The sequence below is a fragment of the Fukomys damarensis genome, unplaced genomic scaffold (genome assembly GCF_012274545.1).
Source record: "Fukomys damarensis isolate Sample0158 unplaced genomic scaffold, DMR_v1.0_HiC HiC_scaffold_12, whole genome shotgun sequence".
NCBI classification, from domain to species: Eukaryota; Metazoa; Chordata; class Mammalia; order Rodentia; family Bathyergidae; genus Fukomys; species Fukomys damarensis.
The window spans coordinates 7,654,348-7,670,739 of record NW_022900924.1 but is presented as its reverse complement, the minus strand read 5'-3'; the positions used below and the strand labels follow the sequence as shown (position 1 = coordinate 7,670,739).

The 16,392-nt window shown below is 46.8% G+C and overlaps 1 protein-coding gene across 4 annotated transcripts in view; it reads left to right on the top strand.

Annotated features, from left to right (window-relative positions):
- Ube3b (ubiquitin protein ligase E3B) overlaps positions 1 to 16,392 on the top strand; it is a 53,523-nt gene that overhangs the window by 26,380 nt on the left and 10,751 nt on the right. For all 4 annotated transcript variants that reach the window (XM_010603979.3, XM_033762373.1, XM_010603978.3 and 1 more), the window contains exons 16-22: positions 132 to 246; positions 1,092 to 1,191; positions 8,302 to 8,421; positions 12,791 to 12,967; positions 13,069 to 13,179; positions 15,518 to 15,655; positions 15,947 to 16,012. In XM_010603979.3, the coding sequence (XP_010602281.1) occupies positions 132 to 246; positions 1,092 to 1,191; positions 8,302 to 8,421; positions 12,791 to 12,967; positions 13,069 to 13,179; positions 15,518 to 15,655; positions 15,947 to 16,012 (827 nt within the window). The remainder of the gene's footprint in view (positions 1 to 131; positions 247 to 1,091; positions 1,192 to 8,301; positions 8,422 to 12,790; positions 12,968 to 13,068; positions 13,180 to 15,517; positions 15,656 to 15,946; positions 16,013 to 16,392) is intronic.

Genomic DNA, 16,392 nt, shown 5'->3' with positions numbered 1-16,392 from the left:
CATAGGGCCTTTAAATCCCTTGAGTTCCATGGACATTTCAAAGCAAGAGAGTTACACTTGCTGAGGGTCTCAGGAGACAAGGCCTGTCCTCCCTCCCACAGGTGTGACTCCCCTGTTTGTTTCCTCCATAGAGAATGCCAAGGGTGAGACTTTGGAGCTGTTCCAGTCTGTCCATGGGTGGCTGATGGTACTGTATGAGCGGGACTGCAGGAGGCGCTTTGCTCCTGAGGACCACTGGCTGAGAAAGTAAGCACTGGGTAGGGAGAGGCTCGTGGCAGCTGGGGCCTCTGTCCTGGCCTTTGGAGGAGGGCCTTTCCTCCTCCACCCTGTCCATCCACCTGCAGAAAGAGCTGCTTTGCTATGACACAACTGTAAGAGTGCATCATGTAGCACTCTTCTATTACACGAGTATGATTAGAGTTGATTAAGGGCAACAAAGCCGGATCACTCTCTATAGCTATTTCTTATCCAGACTCAGAAGAGAAGGTCTGAGTTGACCCAAGTCATGGGTGTAACAGCTACATGGCAGTTTATCAGCAGAATGACTAGGATCAAAACTGCTTTCAGGGGTTGTTGTTGTTGTTGTTGTTGTTGTTGTTGTTGTTGTTGTGGGGGGTTACGGTGCATAAACCAACTTAAGAGCATGTCAGGCTGGGCTTACTGGTGCATGCCTATATCCCATCACTCTGAAGACCACAAGTTCAAGCAACTTAGCTTCCTGAGACCCTGTCTCAAAATTTTAATTAAAAAAAAAGAGAAAAGCTCAGTGCAAAGGCCCTGGATTCAATTGCCTATACCCCTCTGCCCTCGAAATAAAGATGTGTCATCATTGCTGTCAGTGACTTGTCAGCTCTGAAGCTCTGGCACCAGAGAAGGGCCAAAACACTTTGGCCCGATGGTCTTGGGTGCTGTGGACACTCTGTGTCGCAGCTGCTCCCTCTGCTGTTGCAGCATGACGACAGCTGTGGGCAGTGTGTGTGCGAATGAGCAGGTATCGCTGGGTTCCTGTAAAATTTTGCAAAGGCAAGATTTGGCCCCCTCCGGTGGTTTTTCTGTTTTAATAATCTGTAACCCATATCTTTCTTTTTAAGGGATCTCAAACCTAGTGTGCTCTTCCAAGAACTTGACAAGGACCGGAAACGTGCCCAATTGATCCTACAGTACATCCCTCATGTCATTCCTCACAAAAACGTGAGTGGCACTCAGGGCTGGGCTCCTAATGTGTTGTTCTGCTTCTCATGGTTCTTGACCTCTCATCCTTGTGAATGCAGCTAGAAATGAATGTATGACATCACTTACTTTACAAATACAGTGGTGATGTCTTGCCCTGGAAGGCTGTATTGGGGGCTAGGGCTGCAGAGATGGAGAAGGCAGTGGCAACCAGCAGTTCAGGTGCAGTGGGACGTGTGCCATGGGTTCAGAGGGAAACAGGTCCGGAGAGAGCACCACAAGCGAAAGTGCATACGACTTAAAGGCCAAGGCTGAGAGAGAAGGGAGGCAGACAGTGTGGTTGGAGAGATTACACAGGAGGGAGTCAGATGGAGCTGAGGCCGTTTGTAGGAACTAGAACAAGAAGGCCTTAGAAACCAAGGCTAGCAGCTTCGATTTTAGCCAAAAGCTATCACCAGATTAAGCATAGGAGGCTCCTGGTTAGAGCTGTATTCTTTTTTTTTTTTTTTTTTTTTTTTTTTTTTTTTTTTTTTTTTTCCCCTCAGTACTAAGACTTAAACCCAGAGCCTTACACTTGCTAAACAAATTCTATACATTAGCCCCCTTTTTTTGTGTGTGAATGTCTCAATAAGTTGCCCAGGCTGACTTTGGTCTCTCAAGTAGGTGGGATTATAAGAATGAACTAACACATCCAACTCAGAAAGATAATTCTGGCCTCAGTATAGAAGACTGGCTAGAAGCAGAAGCCATTAAAGCCAGCTGGTCTGCGCTAGGGAGAGGCTGTTGGAATCGAATAGCGATCAAGCTGTGCTCACCTTGGCAGCACATATACTAGAATAGTGATCAAGCCAAAAGGCATTTAAGAAGCTAGCACCTAACACCTTGGGAGACTGACATTCAGAGAGCCAGGAAGGGGGAATGGAGGTAATTTCTGGATTATTGCCTGGAGTTGGGAGCACTGTCACTGAAAAAGAAATAGAAACGTGCTGGTCCTGGACATGGCGGTGAGTTCAGCTTTGAGTGGGTGGGATGTGAGGTAGCTGTGGTTCCTGGTGGCTCTAGAGCCTAGGAGAAAAGCTGGGACTGGAGGGAGACTGCGTGTGGGCAGCTCCCAGATCTTCTGCCTGCACTTACCAACACGAAGGAGGGAATCAGACCGCGGGGGAGGGCTGGGCTCACGGGATACGTTCACTGGGAAGGCTGCTAAGTGGAGAGGAGTAAGAATCCAGGGAAGGAACAAGACCAGGAAAGTGTTGCGCCAATCCCCAGGGTATAAGAAAAACTTGGGAAGGGTTAACTGCCATGGCAAGAGTGTCCAGAGGGTGCAGAAAGTATTATTCCTGTCCCTGGTGAGCAGCAGGCACTCTAGCACTGCCTGATGGCTGCCGTGACCTCTCTGTGCCTCAGAAGAGGCTCCCGAGAGCCTACCAGTGCCTTTTCTTGCCTGTCCGCTTTTTTTCTCTCTCTCTCTTTTTTCCCCCAAAATAGACATAGTTTTTTAAAAGAGCATAAATCCTATTTTTGTAAATTAAATCTCACTTTTCATAGGTACTTAATCTCTCACTACTTTCTAACACTATTATGACTGTGATTTTATTCTTAGAGTTGCTATTCATTCTTCTTATGCAGTCATATACAGATAATGCAGCTGTTTACATTTTTACTGCATTGAGCACACTCAGGAATGAGGGTCCTAAGGGTAATTGCTTACTGGAGTGCCTCCTTGAGGGAGCCACCCCACATACCACTCCCCTGGCCCTGCCTCAGATGAGAACACACAGCTGGGATTCATCCCAGAGATGCAGGGATGGTTCAACATATGCAAATCAATAAATATAATGCACTATATTAATAGAGCCAAGGACAAGAATCATATGATCATCTCAATAGATGCAGAAATAGGCCAGGCGTGGTGGCACATGCCTGTAATCCCAGCACTTGGGAGACTGAGGCAGGAGGATCTCTGCAAGTTCGAGACCAGCCTGGGCTACATAGTGAGTTCTAGGCCAGTCTCAACTCCATAGTGAGACCCTGTCTCAAAAAAACAAATCAATAGATGCAGAAAAAGCATTTAATAAAACCCAACATGCATTCATGATAAAAAAAACCCTACAAAAAATTGGAATAGATCTCTATCTCAACCTGATAAAAGCCTTTAATGAAAAACAGACAGCCAGTATCATACTAAATGGTCAAAAAGTGAAATGCTTCACAATAAAATCAGGCACAAGACAAGGATGTCCACTATCACCACTCCTGTTCAATATAGTTTTGCAAACATTAGCCATAACAATTAGACAAAAGGAATAAAGATAGGAAACAAAGAAGTTAAATTGTCATTATTTGCAGATGACATGATACTATATATGGAAGACCCCAAGAAGTCCATTAAGTCTTCTAGCTTAATAACCAAATTCAGTAGCTGGATACAAGGTCAACACACAAAAATCAATAGCTTGCCTGTACACAAGCAACAGACTCACTAAAAGAGGAACTGGAGAAACAATCCCTTTCACAACAGAATCCAAAAAAAATGAAATATCTAGGAATCAACATAATGAGAGAAATCAAAGACCTCTACTCTGAAAACTATAGTACTCTGAAAAAAAGAGATTGAAGAGGATATCAAAAAGTGGAAAGGCATCCCTTTCTCTTGGGTAGGGAGAACCAGTATCATGAAAATGGCTATACTTCCAAAACTGCTATATAGATTCAATGCAGTCCCAATTGAAATTCCAGCAGCATACTTCACAAACCTTGAGAAAACAATCCAAAAATTCATTTGGAACAAGAGGAGACCTAGAATAGCAAAATCAGTTCTAGGCAATAAAGACAAGATGGGGGGTATCACAATCCCCAACTCGAAACTGTACTACAAAGCTACTGTGATTTAAAAAAAAAAAAAAACAGCATGGTACTGGCAAAGAAACAGACCCAAGGACCAGTGAATCAGACTAGAAGATACAGAAACACCTCTAGACACAGCCAGCCACCTCATCTTTGACAAAGGAGCCAAACACCCTCACTGGAGGAAATTAATAAATGGTGCTGGAAAAATTGAGTTTCAGCTTGCCAAAGGTTAAAACTAGACCTATATCTGTCAGCATGCACTAAACTAAAACCAAAAAGGATTAAAGATCTAAATATTAAAACAGAAACACTAAACCAGCTGGAAGAGAGGTTAGGTAGAAATCTTGAAGACATTGGCATAGAAAAAAGATTTCATGAACAAAACCTCAGTTGCACATGAACTACCGCAAACAATCAACAAGTGGGATCTCTTCTTATGAAAAAGCTTCTGCACATCAAGAGAAACCACCAACAATGTGAAGAGACAAGCCGCAATGTGAGAAAAAATTTTCACCGGCTGTTGTTCCTCAGACAAAGGTCTACTGTCTAGAATATATAAAGAACTTTTTAAAAAAATCAAACCTCCCAAATTTAAAGATCCAGTCCAAAAATGGGCATCTGAAATGAACAGACATTTCTCAGACAAAGAAGTAGAAATAGCAGATAAATGTATGAAAAAATGTTCAACATCACTGGTCATCCGAGAGATGCAGATGAAAACAATGCTGTGATTCCACCTCACACCAGAAAGAATGGCTGCTATCAAGAAATTAACCAGTAACAAATGCTGGTGGGGCTGTGGGGAAAGAAGAACCCTTCTCCACTTTTGGTGGGAGTATAGACTAGTGCAACCACTGTGAAAATGTGGATGGAGATACCTCAAACAACTAGGATTGGAAGTCCCATTTGACCCTGTTGGGTATCTTTCCAAAAGAATTAAAGAATCATACCACAGTGATATATGTGCACCCATGTTTATAGCAGCACAGTTTGTAATAGCTAAAACTTGGAAACAGCCCAGTTGCCCATCAGTTGGAGACTAGATAAAGAAACTGTGGGTTTGGGTTTTTTTTTTTTTTCACTAAATGGAGTACTACTCAGCCATAAAGAATGAGAAATTGGAGATATTTATAGCTAAATGGATGCACATTGAGGCAATACTCTTAAGTGAAATAAATAGGACATACACGTAAATACCAAATAGTTTCTCTGGTGTGAGAAACTAAAGGAGTAAATAAGGATCAAAATAGGTAATGTGAAATAGGAAGAAAAGGTGCAAAGGGGAAGAGAAAGGGCTAGGGGAAAGGAAAGGGAATGGAATTACTATGAGATAAAATGGAAAATGGAAACAAAGTCTTTGTAGATAGGGAGGGGTGGTGGAGTTGAAGGGAGGACGGGAGAATGGGGAAAAAATAAGAACCAAGATATATTATGTAAAGGTACAAATTTCCAATGATGAATGTCATTATATCGTATACCTAAAATGTACCAATAAAATTAAAAAGAAAGAAAGAAACACACAATTTTGCAAAGCAGGCTGTCTATGGCTGTACTCTTCCAAAGACAGAGCGTACTTCATTTTAAGTTGATCTCATTCTCTGTAACTTCTACATTGGTCCCTGAACAGCAAGCCCTTAAATATGGTTATCTCTAGCCTGAGGACTGTCTCCTGAAGTTCACAAACAACTCTGACTTCCCTTCTGAGTCTTCTGTTTTCCAAGTATAGCGATTGTTTCTTGGCGATTGCTTGCTTGAAGTAGCCTCCAGCTCCTCATCTCCTGGGCTGCCTCTGGTTTGGTGGTGTCTGATATGAAATGTGGCTCCCCATCCTGAACCTGTGCTTCCCTGAACTCGTCCGTTGGCCTTCGAGTTCCCATATGCATAATCTGAAGTCTACTCCGTACATGCACAGTTCACAGACACGGACACTGTTGGTTGCCAAAGGATATTTTACATCTTTGAGAGGAACACAGCGTGAACTACTGGTTCAAAGTAGTTTATGGTTTTCATATTCATTTGTACTGTCTTTCGTCACGGCCATAGTCTAACCTTTTTTGTTTTCCTTTGGGGAATTTTGCTTAAGATTACCATCAAGGCTATTTGCCATTGCCTCCTCAAATCCCCTGCCTTGGGGAGACAGGGTCTCCTCATCTCCTGACCCTCTCCTGCTTCCTGTGGTTGCACAGCAGTCCACAAGAGCTTCTCCTGTGTCTGCCCTCTCACTTCCCTCAGGAGTGGGAGGCTGCAGCTGCTCTACGAGACTCTTCATACTTCATACTACAAACTCTTCATATATATTGTTAAGTGGTAACACCTGACCCCCAAACGCCACAGGGTTAACATAGGTCCTGCTGCGAGTGAACAGGACTGTGCCAAGAGCTCACTCTCAACCATTACCATTATGCCATCTGCCCTCATGGCCGAGCCCTTCCCTTGTCCTTGATCTTACTCCAGTTGGTGATTTACAATACCTTTCCTAGTCTCCTTAACATTTTTTAAAGCCTCAGCCCTAACTCACTCATACACACAGTACTTCGTTCTCTGTGCCTGCTACCTGTTTATGCTCCAGCTGTGATTTAAGGTCTTTGCCTCTTATTTAGCTCAGAAGACCTAGCTGGTGCTGGCTGGGTGGCTGCGTGGTGTGGTGGTCTGTCAGTGAACATGGATCCCCCTGCTCACTAGCTGTGTGACTTTGGGTGAGTCAGGGTGTCCTCATCTGCAGAGTGAGGATAATGATCCTTAGTCAGATTTCTGCTGAGTTGTTGGGCTTTCCCAGCCCTTCAAGGCTGGATGAGCTTCCTTTAAGCTTCTTCCACATCTTGTGGGAATCTAGAGCCTGATCTAGGCTTTGCATGATTCCTAGGAGGCTGGTACCACCATGTGCCTGCAGTTCTGCTTCTGTGTAACTGCCTTGCACACAATGGATTGACTGCATATGAAACTTACCTTCCACCTCATGCTCCTCAAAGAAGCTCCCCTCCTTATAGTGATCATGCTAAAGATTTGGGGTTACAGGAAGTAGTTGAGTCACACATCACACAGCTCCCGTGACTTAAATACCCTTGCAGCTCTCCTGTGGTAGAAGGGAGGGGTGGGACTGTTCTTTAGCTGCGTCACCAGCCCTCTCAGTTGGGTCCGCAGTTCCTCTCCCTTCTGGGTGGCCCTGGCACTTCCAGAGCTTGTGATATTATTCAGAGCACGTCAGTCTTTGTTTATAAACTTGTGGTGCCTCACTAAAACAGTAGTCCCTCCACCAAATGCCTTCCCCCTTCCCTTAGAGGCCATTGACAGTTGTTTCTTCTGTTTCAATCGTCTTTTCTTCCGTTAATATAAGGATTAAGTGAGCAAGTCTCCCCCTTCCATAGTCAATCCTATTGCTATTGTTTTTATTGCCATTTTTACTGTTCTTATTTATGTTTACTAAGGCTCTTTACTTTCAGAGAAGATTCCCATTTGAAAAAAAAAAAAAAAAAGCATCTGTGGCTGGCATATGCATTTATTCAGCTGATTTCATTCTCAAGCCCAGGATGGTACAAAGGATCATGCTTTTCTGAAGAGGCTCCTTGTTGGGCACCATGGAGTGAGCCTGTAGTTCTGCAACTCAAGAGGCTGGCATAGAAGGAGTGCTCTAGCCCTGGAGTTTGAGGCCAGCTGGGACATCACAGTGAGACCCCCATCTCTTAAAAAAGTAAAGGCCTCATCACAGTCTTAAGGCCCAGGGTAGACTGTCCTATTCAAGTCCTCACCGAAAAATATTACTAGTAGGACAGTGGTGTACTTGGGGCATAGAGGAGGCAGACAGGAAGGCCAGGAACTTTTGTACTGTGAGATCATCTTTTCATTTCAGACAAGAAAAAATTGTCTGAGTTTTTTCTGTGTTTTAAACTCATAGTTTTGATTTCCTCTGAAGCAGGCGCAGCTGTGGGAAGCCCTCCGTAGCTTGCTATGCCACCCAGTTTCTGTGGTGGGTTATTTACTGCGTGAGAACAATGACTTTCTCCTGGATTATTCCTAGCTGGGCTCCGGCTGCAGCTTGACTACTTTTGCTGGAGCACTTTTCCCTTGGCATGAGTTCAGCCGTATTTCTAATTTCCAGAAGTGCTCTTGAAAATGTTTAATGTTCTCACAAGACACTGTGACCAACAGCACCTATCAAGGTGTCCCATTCTGGTTGCATCTCATGAGACTTAAATTTCAGTAATTCTATGGAGTGGTTTTTATGTAAATATCATTTGTTAACTGTGTTTCCGTCGTGTTTCCCCCTACCCTTGCTCATTTCAGAGAGTTCTCCTATTCCGAAACATGGTTACCAAGGAGAAAGAAAAACTGGGGCTTGTGGAAACCAGCTCTGCCTCCCCTCACGTCACTCACATTACTATCCGACGGTCCCGGATGTTGGAGGTGAGTGGCACGGCCTGCAGAAACTGATTACAAAGAAGTGTGCTCTGTCACGTCAGCTCTGTAGTTGATGGTCTTGCCTCTGAACTGTTCTCTTCACACCTTGGCCTCATGACCCTGAAATCAAGGCTCCAGAGACTATGTGTAGCTGCTTGGTTAAACACACCTTAGTACTGGGGACCCTCTGTGTCTTCTTCTGCCCCTGATAGTCTCTGGACTAGAGCATCAGACTCCTCATGCCTCTCCGAAATGAGGACAGGAAGTCAACTGCAGTTTCCAGGTCTGTGCAGACTTCTCTTCCCAGCAGGTACTTTACCCCTGCCTGCGAAGGTGGTACAGGTAGAATGGGGCATTACGCTGGCGGAGCCACGCACACAGAGCTGGAAGGTCTTTGTCCTTGTAAACTTACCAGATACAAGAAAAGTTTCCCTCTGAAGCCACACCCGGTGTCCAGAGTCACCAGTATATGGCAGCTTCATGTAAAGTAGAAATACAGTGGTGCCTCAGTTTACAGATGCTTTTGTTTGCAAACTCTGCATCAGGTGACAAACATGACCACAACCATCTTTTACATACGAACCCTAACGTGGCCATTTTTCCCCAGAATCATGGAACAAATTAAGTTGTGAACCAAGTTGCCACTGTAGTTTCCCTGTCCTCAAATGCATATCTCCATATATCAGAAAAATGTCACGTTGATTTCTTATGAGGTGCGTGGCAAGGCCTTTGGGAGCCCATCACAAAGTATGCTCTGCCAAGATAGGATTTTTCATGCCCTGACTACAGTCTGCTGGAACACACGTAGTAAAATGAGTGTCCCTAAAATAAAATAAAAATTTTTTAATTTTTAATTAAAATTAAAAATAAATAAAATGAGTGTCCCATATGGTAGCTCTCCCAGTCGTGCTACATCCTTCCCGGGGTTGGGGACAGTGCGCAACCTACCCATTTTGCGCTGACCCTGCCAGCAATGTCACTGGCATTTGAGCTGCAAGTCTGCATTCCAGGTGAGGCTTGGCTTGATTTATTCGCCGCAGTTGCTCTTTAGACCTGGTATCCCACGCTGGCCCCCACTCCTCGTCCCACGTTCTGTCAGTGCAGCCCAGGGCCGCATAGCCACCTGCCGGCACGTGGCTCCAGACAGCAGCCCTTCGCCCCACCTCTTCATCTCCCACATACAGCCACACCATGCTGGTGTTGCTTCTTACTGGAGAGCTTGTTTTAGTTCCCCTGACTCCAAGTTATGGACACCAGGAGCTGTTGGAAAAGATGGCATGTGTTAAACAGTTGATGTTTTTGACATTCTGAAAAGTAGAGATAAGTGCCAGCACTTGGGTGGCTGAGGCAGAGAATCATGAGTTTGAGGCCATCATGAGCTACATACTGGGTTTGAGACTACATAGCGAGACGAAATAAAGTTTTTAAAGTAGGGATAAGGGCACTCAAGTGCTATGAACTAATTAATTTTGTAAGGCACCTGGAAGGTCAGATAACTCCCACTGAATTCAACCTGCAGACCACTGGTGTGCAGCCTCTCTTTATTCAAAGAAAGAATAAGCCTCGGACCGGGGACTCAGCTCGGTGGTGCTAGACCTGCCTTGCAAGCATAAGGCCCTGAGTTCAATCCCTGGTACCAAAAAAAAAAAAAGCAGACCCACTGTATTGTAAAACTCCCTTTTCTGCCACTTCCTTCCTCAAACCCAAATGCAGCTCCCCTGTAACTCAAAGCCTCAGTCCTACCACCATCACTCCCCCTCCGATGTAGACAGCACCCATCCCAGAAGAGTGTAGTGTACCCTGTAGTGTCGTCTGAGAGTGATGAGGTTGCTTAGTGCCCTCTTCGAGTGGCCTTGCTAATAGGAAATCACTCAGAAACCCAGCTCTGCTGGGCTGACCCCTTAAAACAAAACCCACCCCTCTGGATTGTATGCAAAGTTTTAGGCAAGTCCTTTTCTTTTTTGCTTACTGTGAGAATATAGAGTACACCTCATCATGAAATTAAATCAAGAGGAAGGAAAGAAGGGCATTTTATTCAGTGATCTAATGGTTTGGATATTAGAATGACAGCCCAGTGGTCTTTGCTTGATCTGAACACAAGGGAGTATCAAAAACCTGACATCAATTGTCCTGGGGCTTTTTTTTTTCCCCCTTCAGTACTGGGAAGTAAACCCAGGGCCATCTCATTGAGCTACATACATCTCCAGCCCTTTTCATTTTTTGAGACAATCTCTCCATAGTTGCCCAGGCTGATCCTCCTGCCTCAGCCTCCCAAGTGCTGGGACTATAAGCATGAGCCACCATGCCCAGCTTTTGCTGAGTGCGTATTCTGCCTCCTGTTTCATGGCCAGCGTGAAAGGTCATGCTTCTGGAAGGCTCACAGGTGTTGGTCCAAGTCCAGCAGAAAAGCTGCCTCCTGAACAGTGAACCAAGGCTGAGGCTTCAGAACTGGAAAGAGCCTGCAACATACTCTTACCCATCTGTTGCCCCTTACCCTGTCAGAGGCAGAAATGAGGCCAGAGAAATTTAGATTCTTAGTCAATGTCCCTTGGGTACCAGTGATAGAGCCAGGCCTCCCTTTGCTAGCTCAGTGTTCCCTGTGTTGCACACCAAGGTGCAGTAGAGAAAGGAATGCTGGGCTTGCACTTGCCTTCCAAGAGGCATGTGTATAATTCTCAGATAGCCACTCCTGCTCCCAAAGGGCAGGAAATATTTTAGGAGACGGGGCAGATTCCTCTGTACAACTTTTTAAAGGCTGGTATGGGCCTGATCGAGATTGAGATCTAAATTCCACAAACATTCTTTAATTCCAGCTCATGCTAAGTGCTTCCCATGTGTCAGCCTCTGTAATCCCCTGAGCCCCACACACCTCTGCTGAGAAGATTATGGTTGGGAAGTGTGACTTTAAAGCAGAATGGAGAAATCTGCACGCCCTCAGGAACATACTGGAATCTTCCACCTGCCTTCAATACAATGCCAACAAAATGATTTTCAGCTGCTTGGTGACAGCCTGTTTCTCCATTTTTTTTTTTTTTTCATCTGACTTAATGGTTCTCAGACTTCTCCCACTAATGTGGGAGCCTAATCCCTGGTAAGATTCAGAGGCCCCATCCAAACAGTCCTTTGGATCTCTGAGTAAGAACGGCAGGAAGAGAGCAAGGGTCCCACAAATCAGAGCCCAGACTGGTAGATTGCTCATTTGCTTTGATCAGACTGTCAGGCGGGTAGATGCTATGAGATGATCTATATTCAGTCAACAAAACATACAACAGCACTGCACTTGTGACTAAAAGGGAGATGTGGCCTCAGTAGCATATTCAGGTTGATTTGTAACTCACTATGTGATATTATCTAAACATAGCAGTTTCACTCTGGTGATGGGGACTCTCATGTTGGCCAAAGGACTCCTCCCTGGCCTCTGTCCTGTTCAATTTTTGTAATCACTGCTTAGAAATAAAAAACTTGGACACCCCAAATACCAGTAATACATCATTGGATGACAGTCGGAAGCTAGGAAGCATTTGACAGATTATAATCAAGAGACACTCTAAAGTTTAGCAGAATTCTAAAGTTCTTTCCTAGGGGCTGTGTGTGTTGAGTCTGGAAAGGGAAAATAAAGTGATCAAAACCGAGCCTTGTGTGTGCTAAGCACGCCCCTTACCACTGAGCTACAGCTAGCAAATGGCCGTTTGAAGGAGCTGGCCACAAGCTGGAGGTGTGCCAAGGCTTCTCCCCACTGTTCTTGCACTCGCTCCTGTACCTTGGGCTCTCTGCTCCGCTCCTTGTACTCTATCCACCTGTTCTACCTCCAGTAGATCTTTCTAGCCTGAATCCTTATGACCTTTCTACTACTTGTCCTCCGGATATAACTTTGATACCCCAGCATGACTCTTGAGATCCTGTGTGATCTGGAAAAAGGCACCAGGAGCTAAGGGGTGAGGAATACTTGGATTTTTCATTTCATAGTGTTCCTTAAGTTTGACTTTTTCCCCATGAGCTAAAACATAACTCAGCATTAAAAGAGCGGGAGATCCATCTTGTTCTGGTTTTGTCCATCTTTTGTCTAATGGCTGAGAGCTTGTCATGACTCATTTTGTCTGATTCCCTGTCTGGCAGCTCTGCGTCCTCTTGAGGGCAGTCTCCTCTTGCCAGAGAGCAAGGCCATCACATCCCTAGATGAATCCTTTTAGTAGGATCTCATTCAAAAGCAAGTGAGAACCGCTTTCTCCTCTTGTGTGCTCACATGTCCTGGCTTGCGCATTTGGTAATTACACCAGGAAAGCTTCCCACGGGGGGAGGGTAGTCCTTGGGGAGGGAGCCCTGAATTATGCACAAGGCCATGGTTCCTAATAGGCTGTAATTCTGCCCTTGGCAGGATGGCTATGAGCAGCTGCGGCAGCTCTCCCAGCATGCTATGAAGGGCGTGATCCGGGTAAAGTTCGTTAATGACCTTGGAGTAGATGAGGCGGGGATTGATCAGGACGGCGTGTTCAAGGAGTTCTTGGAAGAGATGATCAAGAGGGTGTTCGACCCCGCACTCAATCTGTTCAAGGTGACTAAGGGGGTGTGAGCGGGGTTGGTGGCCGCAGAACATGAGGTATCAGAAGGACAAAGCATGTAACCTCTGCCTCTCCCTGTCCTTTTGCCTGGCAGACAACCAGTGGAGATGAGCGGCTGTACCCCTCGCCCACGTCCTACATTCACGAGAATTACCTGCAGCTCTTCGAGTTCGTGGGGAAGATGCTGGGGAAGGCTGTGTATGAGGTAGGCTCGCTGGGGAATATGGAGCAGGAGTATGAAATGAAACTTGAGCAGCACTGCTGAGTCCGTGTCCGTGTATGGGGTCAGGCCCAGCGGTGTAAGCAGCCTGACATCAGAGTAAAATCAAGGCCAGGGACAGGAACCAGCATTTGTTGATATAAATGCCAGGTGCTTTGCCTGTGTCGTCTCGTTTACTCCTCTTGGCAGCCCTGTGATGGGCCACTGTGTTCTTTAAGAACGGGCGAGTCGAGGCTGTGGGAGCGCGCTCTTCTGGTGGTAGACGGTAGAAGCAGAATACTAACCCAGCCCAGCCTGAGTCCTCAGCCAGCCCTCACCTGAGCGAGGAGTGATGTGCCAGAGCCCCATGGCCACAGGGAACCTTGTTCCTCATTTTAGGAGGACAGTTTGTGTGTTTCAGGTGTGGGTTTTTGTTTTTTGGTTGGTTTTTGCAGTTCTGGGGATGGAGCCCAGGGCCTCACATACGCTGAGCACAGCTCTACCACTGTTTTTAAATCTTTCGTTATTTGAGTGAGTACTTCAGAGTGAGCGGGGCTCCTGAGAGTTGCCTACAGTCGGGAACAAGGTTAGGTACAGCCCATACCGGCTGGTCCAGACCAACTCCTCTCTCGCCAGCCAGGTGACCGTGTGCGTTTACCTCCTTGGTAAAGTGAGGATAATAAAGCTGCATGGCTAGGTTGGTATCAGTGGCAAATGTGCTAATACCTGTGAAGCCCTCCCTCGCCGAGGTCATCCCAGGTCAGAAGACACTTACCATCCTCCCTGTCATTAAAAGGAACTCCGTTTGGGTTCCTCAGCATGAAAGGTGTGTGGGTGGGCCCCACAGCTCCTGATCTCTGTCATCGGCAGCCAAGGAAGGACAGGTGAGGCTCTCCAGGAGGCAGTGAACCTGCCTTGAGAGTCCTGCCCCCAGAAAAAAGACAAGCTACAGGGAGTCTCAGTTCCCACGTCCTGAGCTGGGGCCCTTCCCAGGGCTTCCTCCAAAGAGAAGGAGCCAGTAGCTGAGGAAGGTGGCCAGCCTCGGGCCCAGATGCTTTGATAGCTCATTGTTCCTTTCTTGGAAGCCTCTATGCCTCAGGCCCCAGCCATGGTGAAATCAAGTGCCCTGTCTTGATTTTGCACATATCAGTCTTTCTTTTGCTTGGTGTTGCTTACGCAGCCTCATTTTATTCTGTTCCTGATTCCTCATCTGCAAAATGGAAAGTTTCTCAGCTGATTCCCATTTAAAAGAAAGAAAGACAGACCAGGTCTGCGGATGTGGTAGAAAACTTTCTAGCATGCACAAGACCCTGGGTTCAGCCCTTGGTATGAAAAAATCACCAACCATTTAGGACCTACCTGATGCTGTGTTTTTCCTTTAAGCATGTAGCTGTGGTGGGCTACTGAGAAGTGAGGCCTCCTGCTTTTCTGAATTCCTCTGTCTGCCCCCTTCCCTTACCTCAGCCAGTCATAGACTGATGAAAACAGCAAGGACACACTGGCTCTGTGAATGGTGTGTGTTCTCACCGTTAGCCTCACGGACCTCTGAAGCGCCACCATCACAGAGCTGGAGCGGCCCTCCCTTCTCAATCCACAGGCACCTTTCTCCACTCTTTAGCTACTGCCTCGGCTCCATCTGTCTGTATTTCTCGCAGCCGTGGTGCATCAGCTGCCTGCTGTGTCCCTGCCTTCTGTCTCCTCCAGTCCACTCCCTACATAGAGTACAAACCTGTCACTTCCTTGCTTAGAGCCCTTGGGATGGGATGCAGACTGCAGCCAGCTCACGGGGCCCTGCCTCTGGTCTCACGGCTCACTCGCCTCCCCCACACGGCAGGGGCCGGATGACCTGAGCCGCACCCCTGAAGCATACCAGTGGTCCTCACCCAAAGGCCTTGTGCCCCTCCAGGCCTCCCTTATGTAACTGTTCCTCCTGGAAGCTTCCCTGCCAGCCTCCAGGTGAGACCCCATCTCTGTGCTCTCCCTATGCCATGGCACCTGTCCCCATGGCTGCTGAGAGCCTAGCAGGGATCAGTGTTGTGCTTCTGCATTCCTATAACTGAGAAGTTTGTGCTGAGAATGCCCACAGCATTGGCCTGACAGTAGCAGCTAAGTGGGGTCTCATTCCCAGACTGGCGTGGCCCCAAAGCCTGTGCCCATGACCCCTATGCTCTGCAGGTGGACCTCAGTTGGGTTTTTTAAATAGTGGGCAGACCAACAACTTAAGAGGGGCTTAGAGTTGCCAGTGTGTGTTCAGGGCCGCCCTTGCAGCCTGAACTTCCCTGACCCAATCCGTGAGCCAGAATCCTGGATCATGGAATTGAAAGTTTCTTGTCTTTTCCCTCAGGGAATTGTGGTGGATGTGCCCTTCGCCTCTTTCTTCCTGAGCCAGCTACTTGGGCACCACCACAGCATCTTCTATAGCTCCGTGGATGAGCTTCCTTCTCTGGACTCAGAGTTCTATAAAAACCTTACATCCATCAAGGTTAGTGTGGAATGGTGGGTGACTAAGCCAGGTGCTAGTGGGAACTCACAGCTAAGCCAGGGCTTAGCTGGGCTCAGCTTTACCCTGTCCTCATGTCCCTCCTGAACCTTCCCTCTCAGGGTGGAGACCCACAGCCTCCTCCCTCAGGGTGGTGAGCAGCCTTCTCTCCTTCATGCTGTGGGAGGCATGATTGTAAACACCACCACGACAGCACCTCAAGGAAGGAACAGTTAGCTTTTCAAGGATGTAGCACTCCTTGACCTCAACATTGCCCCCTCTCTGTTGCCTTAGCGCTATGACGGGGACATCGCTGACCTGGGCCTGACACTGTCTTACGATGAGGACGTCATGGGTCAGGTAGGTCAGCCTTCCTGGCTGAGCTCCTTCCTAGGTTTCTAAGACCTGCCCAAATTAGGTTTCCCTCAAGAGAGACCCATAGGGGGCTGGGGATTTAGCTCATTGGTTCCGCTGCCTGCCTCGCAAGAGACCCACAAGCTGAGGATCTGCCTGCCTGCCTGCGTGCCTGCCTGCCTGCCTGTCTGTCTGTCTGTCTGTCTCTCTCTCTCTCTCACACACACACACACACACACACACACACACACACGCACGCACAGTCTTCCCTGTCAGCCTGACCTTTGTGTGTTGCACCTCAGAGAGCCCCCTTGAGACCCTGCTTTGTTCATACTGCATCTCTGGATCTTTTTTTTTTTTTTTTTTTTTTGTTTCCGCTTTATCTC